The sequence below is a fragment of the Actinia tenebrosa genome, unplaced genomic scaffold (genome assembly GCF_029948245.1).
Source record: "Actinia tenebrosa isolate PJP-AT-01 unplaced genomic scaffold, QUT_ActTen_1.0 PGA_scaffold4__44_contigs__length_22323623, whole genome shotgun sequence".
Taxonomy (NCBI): Eukaryota; Metazoa; Cnidaria; class Anthozoa; order Actiniaria; family Actiniidae; genus Actinia; species Actinia tenebrosa.
The window spans coordinates 18,430,244-18,450,748 of NW_028292581.1; the positions used below are offsets into that span (position 1 = coordinate 18,430,244).

Here is a 20,505-nt window from a genome sequence, read left to right on the forward strand (position 1 = left end):
ACCTCTCAGTGATGTCGAACATTCTGTTTTACAAAAAATACTGATAATCAGGATTTTACTGAAAAACCTGATAAAGGAGCATTTTATTGAAAAAATGTTTAGCTATCTGGTAGATTTTTGCCAAACAAAACATAGTGCAAGAAAACATTATTTTCCAATTTTTTTTAAAACTTATACAACAACAGGATCAAATAATTAAGTCCTTCTAAAACAAAATGTTTTCATAGTATTTTTTAAGATTATGTTTTGAAATCTAATCGTGATTTTTCCAATACATTTTTACTAAGAAACACATGACATGCAGATTCAGGTAGGTCCCGGGAAGGAAGGTGTGAATTTTGGAAAGTTAGAAAATATTCCGCTGTATAATTCAAATATTCAAAATCAAAATTTCGTTGCAAGAGATGTTTTATCTGTAAAAATTTGTACCAAAAGTTTGTGAAAGTTTGGTGAGAGTAACATGAGGAGTCTAACGTCTCGTTCATGAGGCCTGGTTACCAATTGAATCAATCGAACATCGAACGTCGCACGAACTTTTTTTACCAAATTTATCTTCAATTTTTATCCCAGTTCTTTCGCTAACGTCCAATTGATTATGTCCAGGAGGTAGGTTCATGATTATTCTTCTCAATAAGGCTAATAGAAGAAGCAAAAGTGTGATTTTTTTTGTTTTTTTTGCAGCGACAGTGAAGGTAGTGTGGAGACTGACAGAGCTCGCGTTCGCAGTGTCGTTCAGGTATGTGAAGATTAAATCATTACTTACAATGTTGTTTATTTTAAGAAGTTTCTTTGCTTTGAAAATCACTCCTTAGGGAGCTTCACGTAGTCGAAAAATAATGAGAATAACAAAACGAATCTCGAAGTAAGAACATTAGTTTGAATTGGTGTTTTTGATGAAGTTGTAAGCTTTAATACCGGTAGAATTTAATTTCCAAATGAGTAAGCTTACTTCTCTTTTATAAAAGTAGGTTTCCACGTGTTGGAAAAGCATTACCTCATTAACTAAGAAATTCATGATGTTTAGAAAAATTAGTAGCCTTGCAAAATTCTGTAAATGAGTTCTCGCGGGATTCCTGTGGTGAATAACACATTAAAAAGGGTATTGACAAACTAGTGGTTTTAAATATGTGCACAACTCCCAGTGTTTTGGTGTTATCCTTTTGATTCTTTGATTGCATGTTACGTCAGAGTGGCCATGTTGACATTACCATTTAAAAAAGAGATTTCTCATTAGCTTCCATTGTTACTGCACCATGACGGCCACCATGTCTTGTCTTTTCACTCTTTTGGGAATGCTTGCAACCTGTCAATAGCACAAATAGAACCTTCTAAGAATCTTGTGTCATGTCAAAGTGGTTTTGGGTAGAGAGAATAAGAGAAAAATATCAAATGCCCTTGGCAGGATTCGAACCCACATCTTCGGTATTCTAGTCCGATGTGTTAACCACTACACTACAAGGACCAACCATGCTTGTAAGCAGCCAGAATATGAAATGTAGGGTATTCATGAGAACCCCAGAGCGACATTTTTTCTCTATAGATAAGTTGAACACCGTAAATATGTACGCAAAGAATAGACATAGTATAGTAGTAATAAATTATGCGTTCGGTGTGTATATAATGAAAAAAATTGGGTTTGGGTATATGTGCATTTGAAAAAAAAAATTGATATTTGCGCACTATAAAATTAATAAATTAATGAAATTATTATTAACATCAATCGGAGCATTTCCTATCATTTCAAAAATAATTGCGCTCAATGTCCAGTCTTGATGACTGGCAATATCTGAATAATCATCACATGACCAGTCAATTTGAATGGTCAAGAGAACTGGCCTACAGTAATAGATGTGATTGTGATGGCCTAATAGAGGTTTGGCCAGAGAAGCCCCATTTTTGGCCAGATATTGCCCATGTGTTGACTAACTATTATTTTGAGCTGTGAATTTAATGTATATGAATTATCTGTTCATTAGAGGCCAAAGGCAACCAGAAAGTCTAGGAAAGAGTACAGTAGATCAAGATCAAGATCACGATCCAGATCCCCCATCAATACTAAAAGGTATGGATACATGTAACTTTGGATGAAATAACTTGGAGAGTTAGTAGATTTCAGTGATTTAAGTCCAAGTCATTTCGGGTGTTGATAGAATTCAGGGATGGTTCAGACTTCAAGTGATATTGTATGTGCTTTTTGCAATTCACTTGATATAATTATATTGGCTACAAGTTAACCATTTGGACTGTAAAATAATGGCCAGTAAGTGGTTAATAACCTATTGGTAAGTGGTCAGTAAGTGGTTTGTAACAGTTGGCAAAGGGATGGATATAACTGTTGGTAAAAATGTGTTGGTAAGATATCAGTAAGTGGTTGGCCAACAACTATTTCACAGTGCATATTTTTCACTATAGCCATATATTTTTGAAACAGAGATGAATCTTACAATGATGGGTATGGTAATGAAAAAAACTCCAGAAGAAGAAGATATGATGATCGGGATGACTACAAATATGATGACGAAGAGATGTCAAGGAGAAGAACAAAATATAATAATAGGGATGAGTACAAATATGAAGATGAAGAGACCTCAAGGAGAAGAACAAGATATAATGATCGGGATGACTACAAATATAGACATGATAAGAGAAGACAGAGATCATATAGTTCTGATGATGAAGATAGAAACCAAACCAGAGACAGAGAGTCAGAAGATGACTAGGAAAAAAGCCAGTGAAAAAGAAAAAAATGGAAATGAAGAGGGTGTAAATGATCAAAAGGGAGAAACAGAGACAGAAAGAGAGAAAAACTGAAGATACAAAGAAAAAGGAAAATAACCCATTGTTGATGAGAACAGGTATACGAAACATCCCAACGTTATTCTCTGAAATATTATTAGTCAGTAGGAGGGGAGATTTTGACAGCAAAGGAGAAATTGCAGCCAGCCTAGAATGAACATGAATGAAAAATTTTAATTGGCTGACGTCAATATGATACTGATTTTGCTTTCCTCTGATTGGCTAAATGGTTTTTTTCCTGTATCTTTGTGTTTTGTAAAAAAAATTGTATGTACATTTTGTTCAAGTGGTTCCAGTTAGCGTGTCCGCACTTTAAACCACTTTATGAGTTTGTTTTGTTGCTGTTGATAGGTGGTGCTTATATTCCTCCTGCAAGATTGAAGATGATGCAAGAAAGTATCACAGATAAAAGCAGGTAAATGTTTGAAATGTTCAAGTGCCACAAGTTTTTCAGTTATTATAACTGTTTAGTTTTCAACCCTCTTGAAGCAAAGCCTTATTATCATCATCATTATTATCATCATTATTATATGAAAATTATAAAGTACTGTCTGTCTGTTTGTCTGTGTGTGTCTGATTTCTGTTACTTCATCAGTTTTATCTTTGCATACATGTACATACTGTACTGTTTTTATACCTCAGTTTGACTGTTCATATAATGATATCTAGGGTGAAATCAAATTGTGACTGTCATGCTACATTGTATGTGATATTACATGTATATATGTAGACAGGCATACCACTTATTGTACTAATTATTTCATGTATAATTAGTGAAGCCTATCAGAGGATAAGCTGGGAAGCACTGAAAAAGAGCATCAATGGTTTGATCAACAAGGTACATTGTAAAATCATTCCTTTTTATTATTAAACTAGTGAAAGATTCTTTTGGTCTACATTTATTACTAAGAAAGCCGACTTTGTTTATGAGGGGAAGAATAGGGATGGTAGAGAACCCCCAATTTTTCAAGAATGACATTATTTTGTCATACATGTATATAGTTTGTGGTCTGTTATGCACAGCTGTTTGAACCTCTTCTCCAATTAATGCATTAATTTAAGCTAGCGGCTTTCTCAGAAAGACCAATGAATGTGCACTGCATAGAAACGGGATCTCAATTTAACTGCTGACATGAATGCAGGCTAGAATACTACAAATTCGATACTTCAAACAGCTGCGTATGGAGAAAAACAGATATTACCTTGCACTTAAAAAAGTGCTTCTTAGCCCTCCTTCCCCCACTTAAGAAAGTGCTCTGCCATCCCTGGAAAAGAAAAAAATGATGAAAAGTCTTGAAAAATTGTATGACTGAAGTAAAAAAAGGACTATAATTATTACCATAATTTTGCGTAAATCTTGCCTCCCATAGCATTGACTAATATCACCTTACTATTTTAGGTCAACACTTCTAATCTTGGCTTCATCGTGAGGGAACTCTTTCAGGAAAACATTGTTAGAGGAAGGTAAGCTTTCTCAGAGAAGATAATGGAAAACTAACAAAAATATTATTGTTAAATGTTATTCATGTAAAATAATGTTAACTTTATTTTGCCAGGGTGGCCTGTTCAGCTACAAGGCTGTTGTCCAAAGTCACAAAATTAATTGTTGATTACTTGTCTCTGCAGAGGTTTACTAGCACAGTCCATCATCAGAGCACAGTTTGCTTCACCTACATTCACCCATGTCTATGCAGCATTAGTTTCTATTATCAATACTAAGGTATGATTGTTTGAGGTTGATCTCATACTTCACTAGACCCTCTACCCCTCCCTCCCACACAACCTACTCCAGAGCATTTTTAAAGGCATTTTAAATTTTATCTTTTTATAGTTTCCAAAAAATGGAGAGCTGATCTTAAGAAGATTGATTCTACAATTCAGAAGGGCCTTTAGAAGAAATGATAAAGTAATTTAAACTCCTTGACTATAAAATTAATATTTAATTATATATTAATGCAATACTATTTTTTATTTGGTATGTTTTATTGACTCACATTTTGAGTATTTTTTGCTCAGCCTTTGCCTCAGTTGTGCATGGAAATGTTCGTGCAAGAGACTGCGACAAATTTTGAATTTTAATTTCATTAGAAAAAACGTTTGTCATTTGAGAAAGCATATCAACATTAGTAAGTATGACAATTTATTTGAACATTATTGGATGAAAAGAACCAAAATTATTGGCTTATTCAAAAGTGTTGTCATAAATTTTTCACACTGAAGGCTTGTTACTCTGGTTCTTTTTATCCAATCATGTTGAAATTTCACAGACTTACTAATATTGAGGTGGTTTATAAGATGACGAAACTCTTTTGCTAATTAGATTAAAATTCAAAATTGCCCCAGTCTTTTACTCATTTCTAAAGTGGCCAAAAATATTGTTCTGTTGTAAGTGGTAAATGATGATAATAATAATGGGAGGTTCTTGTATAGCGCATTTATACAATGTCTCAATGCGCTTTACATTAATGACCAGTAGAGGACTTTACAGGGTGCATATTAAGGCACTAGTAGCAGCCGTGCAGCTTACAATCATGAGTGATTTGTTAGTACATTAGTGTTATGCCTCCAGACAGGGATAGGCTGTTGAACCGGGAGACAATCCCCCACTCTTACACAAATAATTCAACAGATTCTTTTATGTTACCCATCTTACTGCAGGTTAGGAAGGGTTGGGAGACAGGGCCTACGATTTTAAGTCCTTGTCCGAGAAGACTTGAAGGTCTAACCATTTGCAGATATTATTACAAAGACAGCACCTTCTCCTCAAGTTATTTTAACACAATTCTAGCTTCAATTTTGAATAGGTCTTAATAAAAGAAAAGAACACAACCGTACACCGTTTTTTAGCTAAGAATGATTAAAGGCAAACTCAAAATGGCCCCAGTTATAGTTTCATGTTATAATATTCAGTCATGAAATATAGTTTGTTTCACATTGCATTGATTAATTAGATGGTATTTGTGTTTTAGGCTGTGTGCTTAAACACATCAAGGTTCATAGCACATCTGGTCAATCAACAAGTTGTAAGTGTAAATGTGTTAACCTGTTACCATGGTAATACAATCCCATGGTAATACAATCATGCATATTGGCTCATACTCAACTTCCAAAGTCCCATTCAAACACAGCACAAACTATATCACTTCCCCCATCCCCTTCACAATGTTGAGATCATCAGCTTCCGATTTTAAGGAAGGGTGTACCTTGTACAGAAACCTTGTACATTGAACTGGGGGGGGGGGGGGGGGCTAATAAGAATAAGTGGGGATCCATTTATTGAAAAGAATTCAAGTGTTTAGAGAAGTGTACATGTAGTAACATCACATATTTTGTTTCAGGCACATGAAATCCTTGCTCTTGAAGTGTTGACACTGCTGCTCCACAAACCCACTGATGACAGTGTAGAAGTTGGTGTAAGTAACAACCTACATTTCCAGGCTATGATCTTAAAAGGGGACTTGGATGGAAATTGGAAATGCCTTGGAACTTGTTTAAACTTATCTATATGGCCCAATAGTTGCCAAGCAACATATATTTCTTCGCAGTCTAACGTGGTAGATAAAAATTATCAATTATCATACAGTAGCATCTAAATTGTGAGTAAATGACCACATTTACTCAACCTTATTGTCCTTTTAGCTTTTAGATCAAAATTTCTTGGTGATGACATGCTTAAAATGCAGAATGTTTTTTGTAAAGCAGTTCTTAAAAGTCATCTATTTAGATCATTGAATTAGTTCAATTCCTTGGTATTATCCATATGCTAGTGTTAATGTTAATAGACTTCCAGATAGTGAAAATCTGTATATTCAAGACCTCTGGCAGTAAATAACCTCAATCTATGTGCTTCATTAGATTGGTTTTCTCAAAGAATGTGGTATGAAGCTGACGGAGGTGTCACCAAGAGGTGTTCATGGTATGTATTCTGACTATTTGATGTACAGCTTCTTACTCTGATGTTACAGATGTTTATTGTTGGCATGCACCCTGCTAACGAATCACCTCTGTTGTTCCAAAGATTTGGGACACTGGTTTGAACTATGCAGACACTATATGTGAATTGAGTTTGTTTGATTTGTTGTTCTCTTCTATGCTACAAGGGTTTTCTCCGGGTTCCTCCCTCCATAAGAATCAACATGTGAGTTGAGTGTTGTGTGCATAGAACATTGAATGTAGTGGTAGTGTGTGTGAGTGAAAAGTGTCCCCAATTACTGGAGACGTAAAATCACTGGAATGACTAGAAACTTATTTCTTTGTTACAAGAGAACCCCATTATCTTGAACCCCAGTTATCGCAAACTTATTTACTCCTATTTAATTTACCCTGGATTTCTTAAACCTCTGTTCTTGTGAACGTATTCCCTGTTCCCTGTTCTCCAGGAGGCTTGAGATAGCAGGACTCCACTGTATGGGACATCCATAGAATTATATACAGTTAATGTTTTAATCAATTTTCCATTCTTTCATTTAGCTGTGTTTGAGAGACTTCGAAGCATCCTTCATAGCGGAGAGATTGATCGCAGGGTGGAGTATATGATTGAGGTCATGTTTGCTATCAGAAAAGATGGATTCAAGGTACAGAATTAATTTCAATTGTTCTTAGGGTTGTCACACAACGTGAAGCATTGCATGATGTTCTTAGGGTTGTCACACAACGTGATAAGCATTGCATGATGTTCTTAGGGTTGTCACACAACGCGATAAGCATTGCATGATGTTCTTAGGGTTGTCACACAACGTGATAAGCATTGCATGATGTTCTTAGGGTTGTCACACAACGTGAAGCATTGAGTGACGTTAGGGTTGTCGCACAACGTAAAGCATTGCATTATGTTCTTAGGGTTGTCACACAACGTGAAGCATTGCAAGATGTTCTTAGGGTTGTCACACAATGTGAAGCATTGCATGATGTACTTAGGGTTGTCACACAACATGAAGCATTGCATGATGTACTTAGGGTTGTCACACAATGTAAAGCATTGCATGATGCACTTAGGGTTGTCACACAACGTGAAGCATTGCATGATGTACTTAGGGTTGTCACACAACATGAAGCATTGCATGATGTACTTAGGGTTGTCCTACAACATGAAGCATTACATAACTATCTTAAAAGCATCTGCATAAGGGCTAGGGCTACAGCAAGTTATATTACCCAAGTTTTATGAAGGGGATATTCAACTCAATGATCAAATTAGAATTGGATTAGTAAAATTTAAGAGTGAGGAAAAATCGCGCCATCTAAATCGGCCTTAATACACTTGATATATGTAGGACCACGTTGCTATACCAGAAGGATTGGATCTGGTGGAAGAAGAGGACCAGATAACTCATCTGCTGAGGCTGGAAGAAAGTGGAACGGCTGAAGATATCCTCAGTAAGTTGACTTCAAACATTTAATGATACGTTAGATAAGTCTGAAAATGTAAATGAAGTATCGTATAGAACGGTCTGAACCAAGGTGAATGAATGTTAATCAAAGTATTATGATCATCCGGGTGGATGTAATCCTGAGAAGGACTGTTTGATGGGACGGACGTTTCGACAACCTGAGGGGATGAATTGATAACAATTATTATGTATTTACTACTTTTTTGTTTCATCTACGATTATATGAATATGAAAATAAAAATTGTGGATGCAACAAAAAAGTAGTAAAATCATGACTCCCACGAACAAAGAAACTCTTGAATTATTCAGATGTAGCTTAGATAGTATGCCACTCTGATTACTTGAGAACTGTCATTAGTGAAGGACAGTTGCTGATGCCAACTTCCCTTGCTATGACATGCTGAATAATTTCATCTCTATCATAGGATATACTTAGCATTTAATTTAATTGTAAGAGTAACAATAAGTTTTGCTTCGCAGATATCTTCAAGATGGATCCAAACTTTCTTGAAAATGAAGAGAAATACAAGGAAATAAAAAAAGGTAACAAAACAGTTATTAGAAGTGGATCATTTCTTATGGAAAGTAATGCATTAATAGGTATAAAGAGAGCAAGACATTTCAATTCTTTTAGAATTAAGATATGTTTTCAGTTTAAAAAAATTTTTTCTACAAAATTATAACAGAAATACTTGGAGAAAGTGATGATGATGACTCTGATGATGATGATGATGATGAGGACGATGATGATGATGACGATGATGATGATGACGAAGATGAAGATGAAGAAGGAAACAAAGGTAATAAACAATTATGCATTTTTTGTTGATATGCCATAAGCACAGAATCAAAGAAATATCCTCTATTTTTTTCGCTTGCATGCTCATTTATATTTTTGTAATCTAATGCATTTACCACTCCTGGGCCCTGTTGTACAAAGGATGGATAGCGTTATCCCATGGATAAATCCTTTTCCAGTGGATAAATCGATGCTGTTATCCAATAAATTTATCAACTGGATAAGATTTATCCTGCCGGATAGCGCTATCCACAACCGGGTCCTGGGTGATAAGGCGGCCAATAGATCGAATTACAACTAAGAAGTCGATTTTTGTGGAGGGAGAAAAAACTGGTGAACCCAGAGAAAACCTGAAACTCTTGAAGCACAGGAGAGAACCAACAAACACTTCAGGCTCTACCCACATACAATACCGAGTCCAGCAGGACTCGAACCAAGCTCGCATTGGTGAGAGGTGACGCATTAGCAGCGCGCGCCACCCATGATACTGGAATCTGTACATAACCTTAAAAATTCACCAGAATTTCCATAAGTATCGATTGGATTTGTATCTTTTGGTAACTAACTTGTTATGATCCTTTTACTTTGCAGATGAAGAAAAGATGAATATCATCGATCATACAGAGACGAACTTGGTCGCTTTGAGAAGAACAATCTACCTTACTATCCAATCAAGGTATGGATTTATAAATAGATTATATATTTGATTCCGGTTCTTGAATGTGTTTTCAATGCAGCTAAAATAAAGCTAATATTGTGGCCCATGCTTGCTTACTGTCAGTCCTCTATCCTTTTTCCATTTTAATGGGACGAAGGGGTGACGTAGCTGCTGCAATCTTTCGTTAGCCTTATCAAGTGATTTGCAAAACAAATTAGGCTTTTCCTCTGACATGGAATGGTAAAACCAATTGATTTTTAGATGAGTGTGGCCCATGCTTGGTTTCTGTTCTCTGTCCCTTTTTTTTTTCTTTTCTTTTTGTTTGTTTACTTCATTATTTTCCCCATATTTTAGTTTGGATTATGAAGAATGTGCTCACAAGCTCCTCAAAATGAACTTACAACCTGAGCAAGTGGTAAGATATCTTTTGAGGTCGTGTTTCCTCTTTGCAGCTGTTGGGGGTGGGGAGGGGGAACGAGGCATTAAGGCTTTAGATATACGGCACATGCTTCTTTATAGTGTAGCATGAGTAGTGTAGACGTTAAAATGTGTGCCTCTTCTGACCAACGTGTTCTCTTTTTTTATACAAAATCTGAAGTATTCTCGTCTCCCAAGACTCAGTTCAAGCGTGGCAGAAAGGAAAAAAAAAACAATTTCTCGATACCTAGCAGGGTAGGGTAGGGGCTGGTTGGTGTCTGTATCTTATTGCTTTACATGTTTTTCTGTTTGTAGCCTGAATTCTGTGTAATGGTCATCGACTGTTGTGCTCAACAAAGATCCTACGAGAAGTTCTTTGGATTACTTGCACAGGTAGGTACACTGTTCATGCTTCTCTCCTGATGCTTTTTTTCGTGCCTTTTTCACTTCCTACGTGCTATGAGCTGTGACACAATCTCGTACCCAGAGCCTGCGTTTCTTCTGGCCTGCTGCGAAGAACGAGGGCTCTGGCATAATCCATTTTTTGGCGCATGCGCAATTTTCGAAAAAGAGATATATAACCAATGAAAGTAATCAAATTTAAAATTAGATCAAAGTAAAAATCGAAGTAAAATTCAAAGTAAAGATTATAGGAAAAATTAGAAATCGGGAAAATATTTTTTATTTTTGGCAAGTCTTTGAACGCATGCGCTCTTGAACCGGAAGTCCAAGAATCCTGGTCTCAAAAAATGGATTATGCCAGAGACCTCGTTCTTCGCTGCAGGCTAGAAGAAACGCAGGCTCTGGGTACGAGATTGCCTGTGACAGAACCGAAAAAACATATGCGCATGCGCTAAATCGTCCAAGAAAACACACATGGCCGCTGCAAAAGTTCGCATCTGACACAAACATTTGTCGAGGTTTTCAGGGGAAAACATTTTAGTACAAAAATTAGAAAAGTTCTACATACAAAAAAAAAATTCGTTTACAGTACAGAGACATGCGCGTACGTTATATATTCCTTAGACTTTCGCAAAGTGCACCACCCTCCATGTATCTCTATTTCGTCGCTCGCACAAATCGCTCGAATAAAAAACTCTTGCGGGAGACTTAAGAGGTCGACTTAGGGCAACTGTATATAACTGTAACATTTACATTTACAGAGATTTTGCACACTGAAAAAAGAATACGTCGATGAGTACGTCAAACTTTTTAAAGAACAGGTAATAGCATGAATAGACTATCGGTATGTCAAGCTCTTTCCTTCTCTGTGCTATTTGTTTCTCTATCTTGTACTCAAGCCTTGCATTGCACTGGCTTAGAAAAAAAGGAGATGGCTGCCATGTTGGTTGATACCACAACATTGTTTCTGTTATTTTCAGTACGAAAGTATTCATCGATTAGAGACTAACAAGCTGAGAAATGTTGCCAAGTTTTTTGGCCACCTTCTCTTTACTGATGCCATACCATGGACGGTAAGTAAAGTAAAAAAATATTCAGATACCACGGCGTTTTCATGGTATCATTCCACACTCCGACTGACGTTCAGCACACCACTCCTCTTGAAATAAAATTTTGTTGGAAAAATGTACGATTTTGTAATACTGTGCTGCTCTCCATTCTTAAATCAAGAGGAAGTTTGTTCCACGTCTTTGGAGCAACATCATTGAAAGTAACAGTTTTTTAATACAGTGGTCAACTAGTCCCGCTTTGAACCACGTATATAACTAATTAAAGTTTGCATTATTGTCAATATTTTCACCGCACACTTGTCTGCTTTCCACAGGTTCTGGAGTGTATACACCTGAATGAAGACGAAACCACATCCTCAAGGTTGGTCTTTTCATGCGCTGAAAACACCTTGCTTTTTTCATATCAAATACGATTTTACAATGGTTCTGGCTGAATTGAACGTTTTCTTTTCCTTGTGATCGGTCAGTTTTGAAGCGTCCGCTTCCGCTACGACTAGCTTGGGAGAATTTTGACAGGAAAAGAACCCCTCATTTTCTTTTGGCGCCAAAATGCAATTTAAGGGAGCTTGATCAATGATCATTAGCCAGGGGTTTCATTTGGGGTCGGGGATCCGCGGAGAATGCTCTAGCAAAAGTCTCCGGCTTAAACTACCATTTATAGTTTAGTAATTTGTGTCAAATGTTCACTTAGACTCTCTGATTAGTTCACGACCTTCTCCCATCATTTCAATACTTAATGAAAACTTTGATTAACCATGGCTAGCAAGTCTTGGATCTAGTTTAGAATGTATATTTTGCATAATATAGTTTTGTTGCAAACTACAGTGTATCAATTGTAAAATTTTATAGCCAACCAAATACGTTTTATGAGGCAACAGATTCATAATTTTGTCGAAAACGATGTGTTCGTTTTGAAAGCATGCTGGTTTGCAACTTTTATGTTACAAAACACGTGTTATTGATATCTTTATCTTTTTTTTTTTTCAGTCGAGTTTTTATCAAAATCTTATTTCAAGAATTAGCCGAGTACATGGGTATGCCAAAACTGAACGAGCGACTCAAAGATCCGTAAGTTACCAATCCTGTACCCAAAGCCCACGTTCCTCTTGGCCAGCACTTGTTTGTCGGTGCTCATCAAGAGGAGCGTGGACTCTGGGCACGAGATTGAACTGTTACAAAAATGTGTTTATGTTCCCCCTCCCCCTCGGTTGAGGACGCCACCCCCCCCCCCTCCTTTCCCCTACTTCCACCGAACTTTCCTAAGCTATCTCCTGACCTCTTGTTTTATGCTTGTTTTTCAGTTTCCTGGTCGTTTATTTTGAAGGTCTCTTCCCACGTGACAACCCAAGAAACACGCGCTTCTCGATCAACTTTTTCACTTCAATTGGCCTGGGTGGTGTAACGTAAGTTAGCCAAGTATTAAATAGCACTTGTAAAACAATAGACATTATCATGGGAACACTTTAATTGACGTCCACCAAAACCATATTTTGGTCGCGATAGAAAATATTCGATTTCCCGCGTGACTGAGAAGAAGTGCTGGAGTACTGCATCACAGATTTTAAAGTCCTAGTTTTGAACTTATATGAGAATAGCAAAATTTACGTTTACTGTTATAAATTTTCCAAAGTCAAGGGAAAATAGTCCTGTTAAATATGAAACCTAATTTTTTCAAGTTTAAATTTGCTGTAAAATCCAATGATCTCTTGACGAAACCTTCTCATTTGAGAAACAAAACTTTTTTCCGAGAAGTGAAAAATTACTTAACCATCGATAATACTTGTTAATTTTTACTTATTCAGAGATGAGCTTCGTGAACATTTAAAAAATGCCCCAAAAATGATCATGGCACAGAAGCATACTGAAGCAAGCGACAGCGATTCTTCGTCCAGCGGTGACTCTTCTGATGAGTCAAGCAGCGAAGGTGAGTGTTGGTCTTCCAAGAACAGATTTGCAGGCTGGAAGCTGTGAGCACATTTCGACAGAACTGTCAATGGACATTCAGTTCAGCTTTGGGTATATCTTTTCCCAGTCCGAACTCCAATTCAGCCTATGAGTTAGCCATGCCATGATTTAGATCAGCCAAGAGCAGAGGAGGATCCCCTAGTATCCCAGAATGCATTGCGAGTGAGATATAATTTTTTTTCGTTTCAGCAGTTAAAATGTAAATTTTCGAAAGTGAAAAGTTAATTGTACTTAAGTAGAGCGCATGTCATACCCCTTACCACAGCCATTAACGTGATCATCCGAGCCACGAGGGATAATTTTAGGTTCAGTATAGATCCTACAACTGACTACTTTTATTTGCCAAATTAGTCGAACGTTTCTTTACCAAATGCTAAAGCAAAACCTTAGTATTAGTAATATTAGTAGTAAATTCTCCTCTGAGCCCAGAGCCCAGAGGTTGTTTCAGGGTTTGATAAAAATCGATATTTGATTTCAGAGCGAGTGTCATATATCTATATGGATGTACACATTGATTTACAAAGAACCATGTTGTTGATGCTAAAGCAAAACCTTGATATTTGATTTCAGAGCACGTGTCATATATCTATATGGATGTACTCATTGATTTACAAAGAACCATGGTCTTGATGCTAAAGCAAAACCTTGATATTTGATTTCAGAGCACGTGCCATATACCTATATAGATGTACTCATTGATTTACAAAGAACCATGTTCTTGATGCTAAAGCAAAACCTTGATATTTGATTTCAGAGCACGTGTCATATATCTATATAGATGTACACATTAATTTACAAAGAACCATGTTCTTGAGGCTTTTCTACTCATGCAACTGCTCAAACTTCGATAAAATCTGCGCAAATCCTTGGAAGGAGGGGTGGGCTCCCTTTGTAACGTCAGTTACGTAACATGACTCCGTACCTTTTTGGGGGTCAATTATTAGTTATTCCCCCCTCCCCCCAATCACAAGCTCAAATCACAATGCAAATCAAATGCCAACTTAATTGGTAGAACACTTACCTTTTTAGTACTGAATTTAAGAACCCTCATTAAACAAGCTCTCTTTTCCTTCTTAACACTACAGAGAGCTCCAGCGAAGAAAGTTCAAGTGAATCAGAAGACTCCGAGGAAGAAAGAAGAAGAAGAAGAAAACAGAAAAGGTGCATGGTTAAAGAAGTGTAGATATTTGCGATATAATATGGTAGTATAATATCTATCCCTTCCACAGGGACGGTGGAACGTTTTCGAAAGTGGAGGGAGGGGGAGGGGGAGGGGGGTGCTCAGATCTACCCCCCACAGGCAACCCACTGAAATATACGTCTGGTCTCGTGAACAATTTTTTTGCTTTACTACTTTGACGAACATACCTCGTTCTCCCCAGTAAAAGTGAGGGGCTCTCTCCCCGCCTCCCTTGCCTCCCTCTTACCTCCCTCTTGCCTCCCTCTTGCCTCGACGAAATGTAAAGCGGGCTCCCTGTGATTTTCTTCAGTTTATCTTTGGTTCTTTTCTCATTCTTTTCTTATCGGTCACCGACAGTTTTGTTCACGAAACGTATATTTTTATCTTAGCCGACGCAAGAAAGAAGCCACGCCGCCAAAAAAGCACAAAAGAAAGACACGTAAATAGACGCAGTTTGTGGCTGTTGTCGTAGATGGTCACCCTGTGTTAAAGGTCCAAGATAGGCAGAAAATTTGTCCGATACCTTTTTTCGCGGGAAAACTTTTCACTTTTCTTTTTGTGATGCAAGGAACTTGTTGGGATCCCAAACCCTTCTATTCTTACATGTATAAACTTTTCATAAAAAGTTTTTTCCTTTGTAAATAGCTCTGTTCGTGGTTTGTAATATTATACTAATGATTAAAGACACGAGAACCGTGTGACAAGTCTATAGCCAGTTGAAAAATATATCACCTTAATAAATTGTGCGGCAATACTCGGGGACGAGGGATTTAACTCGGCCAGACCGGAGATTTGACGCGTATTTAACAGGGTAAATACACGGGTATATTGGGATTTAATTTAATAAATTGCTGATTTACACTGGGGGAGAGGACTAGAATTGATTCGGAGAAAAAACTCGATCGTCGTGGTAACCTGAAACACAGGTAGCCCAAGCTAAGTTTCTGTGGTGTCATGTTATAAGAAAATATATGGTGATACTTAAAATCGTCTTACCAGTGGAGGAAAATAACGTTAAAACTGATTAAATATAAAATCTAAGTAACAGGACGAAAGATATACTACTTTTCAAATGTCAGATAAGACGTCTTTACTTTATTTCACATTTTGACGATTGACACCACAGAAACCTAGCTTGGGCTACATGTGCCTAAACCTGTTCATTTTAATCAGTCTTGATGCAAAGCTCATGGTATCCACAGGAGCACCAACAAATGTTTTACTATATGACGCCACCCAGTTTTGTTATTATTTTGACTTCTTGAACTGGTTTTTGAAATAACATTATGGAAAGCCGTTTTCAAAGTGAGTCATGAATCCCCTTCTTGACTCACTCACGTTGATGGTGACACAGGCTAAGATTTCCAGGGTCGGGGCAATCGTGTGCCCGCAATACTCTCAGTCTTCAAGATTCGGAAATCGTGTCTCTAAAAAGTTTTTTTCCTCTGTCTCCTGTCTGAAGTTGGGGCCGTTTACATGGAGAAAACTTGTCCCTGGTAGCAGGGACACCCTCCTACTCAAGCCAACTATACCGAGAGCGTTTATATGGCCAAGTTGTTTAAGGGAAAAGTTAGCTCGCCCAGGGGACTCACGGCTTGGGGAAAAGGTTATCTCTACTACCAGGGATAAGTTTTCTTCATGTAAACGGCCCCTTGGTTCACCTTTCGTTGTTTGCGGCGGGTTTCATGTTCACATGCAAATGCAGGAAGCATTCACACAGCGCGAGAGGCCCTGTTAGTTCTTGACGCAGGTATCATCGCCTTTTAGATACTATTTTATTGTGTCAAGTACAGTCAGAATCCCCCAGAATCCGGAAAATCCGGTTTTTAACGATCACGGGATCGTATTCAGTAACTTTTAAGCGAGTCATGGCTTGTATTTTGCATCGGCCAGCCGTTCTAGTAAGGGCGCGTTTATAGCCAGCATCGATCTGTCCGGGTTGTCTGGGTGGATGCCTTGTCGGCCAACCGTTTAGTAATCGGCAAGTTTGTAACCAGCATCGATCTGTCCGGGTTGTTTGGCAGGATGCCTTGTCGTTTAGGTTCAAATTGGGTCCAATTCCTACTGAAGATGTGGCCATAGTTAATAAGATGTGGGCATATTAACTATATGATGTGGGGTTTCAGTCTTTCGGTGGAAGCCACAGCATTGTTTTTCGATCTATTTGTTTCAGGAAGTGAACGTGTGACCTTGGAGATGCGTGACCTTGGGGAGAAGGGTGGGGGGAAGGGACTAGCTACACCGTTTGCAGATTCCTCTGTACTATTGGTGCAAAATTCTCGAAACTTATTCTAATCATGAGGACATCTACGCAACTTTGACGCGTGAATAAAGCCATGAATTTTATTTTTTTACGCTGCTTTCCGCTTTGACGCTGAGCCGTTATAAATGGCCATTTACAATACGGTGTCACAAGAAAGAACCGTGGCTTTTGTCATGCAAGACTATGTCGAATCAGTCGGGTGATCAAAAAATATTCAAAGACAAAACAGATTTTATTAAAGCGAAATTTATGTCAAATTTTTAGAAAGTTCGTCTTTATTTTCTAGAAAATTCGCTTGCGAAATGCGATGCACGCACGATTAGCTGTATGTTGGGCAATAGTCTACACAGGGGTGATATGAAGTCACAATTCATTTGTCAAAACATTTTACTGTTTTGTTTTAAACTTTTTATTTATTTGAGTTAATTTTAAGCTATTATCAAAAATATTAGCATAGAAATATAGTATTTTACTCTACAGGAGTGAGTGCAAAATAGCTTCTAAGAGTCTACAATAAATAATATTCGTATTGTAACTGAAAAAAATTATTATACAATCGAATTGGTATACTCTAACCTAGATGTTTATGTTATGAATTTGAAAAATAATGAGCTAGCTGTTCTAACTAGGCCTGTCATTCTAATGCTTAGTTACAAAATCTTCCTTTAAAAGCACTGGACCTCTTGCTTGTATTTGTTTATAAGGCTGGAAGTGAATTTGATGTAAAGATTGAAAGTTTGATACAATTCGGTGAGAATTTCTTGCACTTTTCGATTAGCGAGTTCTTTTTGCTGAGTCCCAGAAAGAATTCCGTTTTTCAGGAGCTTGAGCTGGATGAAAATATCATGGAGGTTATCCATAGGAGACGAAGAATCGAAATATTTTGGCAAGTCACCAACAGTGCCATGATCTTTCAAAAGGCATGGGAAAAGAACAGCTTTCTCCATCTCTTCGACTTCAAGCAGGAATTTCTTCAAGGCTCCCAGAAGGGTCGTTTCTTTGGAAAACCTTACATTATTCTCGAATTCTTTGTAGCATAACGTCTTGGATTGAAAAGCAATGTTCTGAGCAAACAAAGTGATGTATTTTGCGACCACTATGAGCTGATTTACTCGCCTGGTTGCCTCTTTCAGCTTGAACTGCAACGGCGAATTTCGCTCACCATTCTCCAAAACGTAACTGCTTCCTTGATAAACTTGTGTTTTCACAGCCTTCATGAAGTCAAATAAAACTCGCATATCCATGCTTTCCTTCAGGTAGCCATCGATGTTCGGTTTTGGCAGAATTTCAGCTAATGATATTCCAATCAGCCTGCTTGGAATTAGCACCGTGGATTCCATCTTTTCTACTGTTTCAATGAACTTTTCTAGGACGCCTACAAAAGAACGCTTGAAGTAGAACTCATCCCAAGTGCTTTCCATAGTCGTCGAAATAAACTCGCAACTTTTTTCGGCCTGAAAATATGTCCAGAAAGCGAAAGAGCGATCGAGGTTCTGCATTGGGGTTGGAAGGAGACAATCTGGTCCAGTAATTTCGTGACCCCAGCAAATGCTTTAAGATCACAAGTAAAAAATCCTTCTAGGCTTTAATATGGTGCGATTATAAGCTTGCAGGTCAGCGACTCATAGTCTTTGGGTGTTTTTGATCAAGAAAGGTTAGATTCCCTACCCTATGATCAATTTGTTTTCTCAGCATATACGTGATAACACACAATGTCTTTGTCTGTTACCAAATATTATTATATATGTATGCAGTATCAGTGGCCTGACATTCGCTCAGCCGGTATCAGCCAATCACAAAACAGATTACCCTTACGTAACGGCTTCTGTTCACGTGAATGATGCATGGGAGAGCATGCGATCCCAACCATTGTCTATAATAATATCCATATTTTTCCAAAAATCTGGTCGATTTTTTCCATTTTTTATAGCATTTAAGAAAGAAATATATCTTCGCCAAAGATACAAAGTTATTTCATGTTTTATTTCGAAGCAGAGGTCAATTTTTTCGAGCACATTCTATTGTGCCCGTTACCTTAGTTTACACTTCATATATATGGAGAATATGGAGGCGTTATGAAGGAGTGTCTTTCCTATTGTTTGTCACGCAAAGCGGAAGTAAATCGAACAAAACATGACAAAGCGGCCCGAGTACCCATATGTAGGGCGCTCATTAGCGCCCTGTGTGTCTGTAGCTTTTACGATCGCTTTTACTCGAAAAACATTTATAATCAAATGTCACAAATATTCGCATTTCTGAAAAGGGAGAAAATTTTCTGAAGGATTGATAGAATTTTAGTAGTATAGGGAATGGGGGTTCCAGCGCAATCTCAACACGGGCAAGACCCGTGTCAAAAATCCACCTACGGAAACAACCCACTCCAAGTGTGGTTGGGGGCAACAGCGCAAATATGTTAGTCTATATATGGAGTGCGAAGATTGTAAGAGAACTTTTAAGAAAGAAGCGGATTTGAAAAAGCATTTGAAAATGAAGACGAAGTGTATGAGCAGTTATGATTGTGGATGTGGTAAGAAGTTTGAGACTAAGGTTAAATTGTTTTGGCATTGTCAGGACTGTGAGTACGACTACGACGACCTAAAAAGTGCTTGGTATTAGGTATAAAATATTTCCTATTATATAGATGGAATCCCAAAGCAACTTCAGCACGGTGTCAATACCCGGTAACGGTGAGATTGACGTTAGACAGTTTTGGCGTCAGTCAGAAAGGAAGGTTAAAAGGACTCTCCGAAAAGGTATAGAAGAATTAGGAGCCCTGAAAGCGAGCATAATGGTAGAAGTAAGTTTGTCAAAAGACGAGGTAATGACGACAGCAATGTTGCGATCAAAGTCGTTAGTGATATTAGAATCCACGAATCTGGATAGGTCACTCAGTGAAGCCTTAGAAGCAATAATGGAGTCGCTGTCTAACTACACGAAAGAAGGATCGGGTTGGACAGTAGAGGAGGTTGAAGGAATAGAGATAAGTATGGCCAGGTACGTACCCATACGAGGGGGGAGTTACGTACCGCTACCAACGTGGGTAGAAAGGAAGAAGGCTATTGTAAACGTGAAGAATGAAGACAATCGATGCTTTATGTGGGCAATCAGGTCTGCACTGTATCCAGCAGAGAAGGATCCCTGTAGGACAAGTAAGTATCCCACAGACGATTTAGAGTGGGACGGTGTGGAATTTCCCATGCAGTTGATAGACATCCCCATATTTGAGGAAATAAACGATTTAGCAATTAACGTTTACGGAGTCAGAGACCAAACGATAGTACCGTTAGTTCTGTCAAAGAGTAAAGGAGAACGAATACACCTTTTCTACCACGGCGGACACTACTCATGGGTTAAACATATTAGCAGACTGTTTTACAGACACACCAAACACAAAGGCAAGAAATACTTCTGCGACTGTTGTTTGTTATCCTTTACCAGCGTTAAAGCTCTAAAGGAACACGACGAAATATGTCGCGGAGTCGAAGAAGTGGCGCAACGGATCCAGATGCCCACAGATAAGAACCTATCCTACGCAGACCATCAAAAGCAGATGCAAGTGCCTTAC

The 20,505-nt window shown here is 37.9% G+C and overlaps 3 protein-coding genes across 3 annotated transcripts; 2 read left to right on the forward strand and 1 right to left on the reverse strand.

The window, feature by feature from the left end:
* The first annotated feature begins 506 nt into the window (after positions 1-506).
* Positions 507-2,720, forward strand: LOC148907385 (uncharacterized). The gene is made up of 4 exons (XM_089037106.1): positions 507-606; positions 682-736; positions 1,977-2,062; positions 2,432-2,720. Exons 1-4 carry the CDS (start codon positions 596-598, stop codon positions 2,718-2,720), a joined length of 441 nt encoding a protein of 146 aa, XP_088893232.1. The 5' UTR covers positions 507-595.
* LOC116300076 (pre-mRNA-splicing factor CWC22 homolog) lies at positions 2,718-15,388 on the forward strand. The gene is made up of 24 exons (XM_031708840.2): positions 2,718-2,855; positions 3,148-3,211; positions 3,571-3,634; positions 4,196-4,260; positions 4,423-4,516; positions 4,628-4,702; positions 5,766-5,819; positions 6,135-6,209; positions 6,652-6,712; positions 7,267-7,370; positions 8,070-8,172; positions 8,667-8,729; positions 8,873-8,986; positions 9,577-9,661; positions 9,998-10,058; positions 10,376-10,453; positions 11,224-11,283; positions 11,443-11,535; positions 11,847-11,893; positions 12,520-12,600; positions 12,834-12,935; positions 13,335-13,456; positions 14,583-14,658; positions 15,067-15,388. The coding sequence occupies exons 1-24, from the start codon at positions 2,768-2,770 to the stop codon at positions 15,122-15,124; spliced, it is 1,887 nt and encodes a 628-aa protein (XP_031564700.2). The 5' UTR covers positions 2,718-2,767; the 3' UTR covers positions 15,125-15,388.
* A 1,921-nt stretch (positions 15,389-17,309) lies between these two features.
* On the reverse strand, positions 17,310-18,679 carry LOC116300079 (uncharacterized). Its single transcript, XM_031708841.2, has one exon. The coding sequence runs from the start codon at positions 18,437-18,439 to the stop codon at positions 17,606-17,608; it is 834 nt and encodes a 277-aa protein (XP_031564701.2). The 5' UTR covers positions 18,440-18,679; the 3' UTR covers positions 17,310-17,605.
* Positions 18,680-20,505: the final 1,826 nt, after the last annotated feature.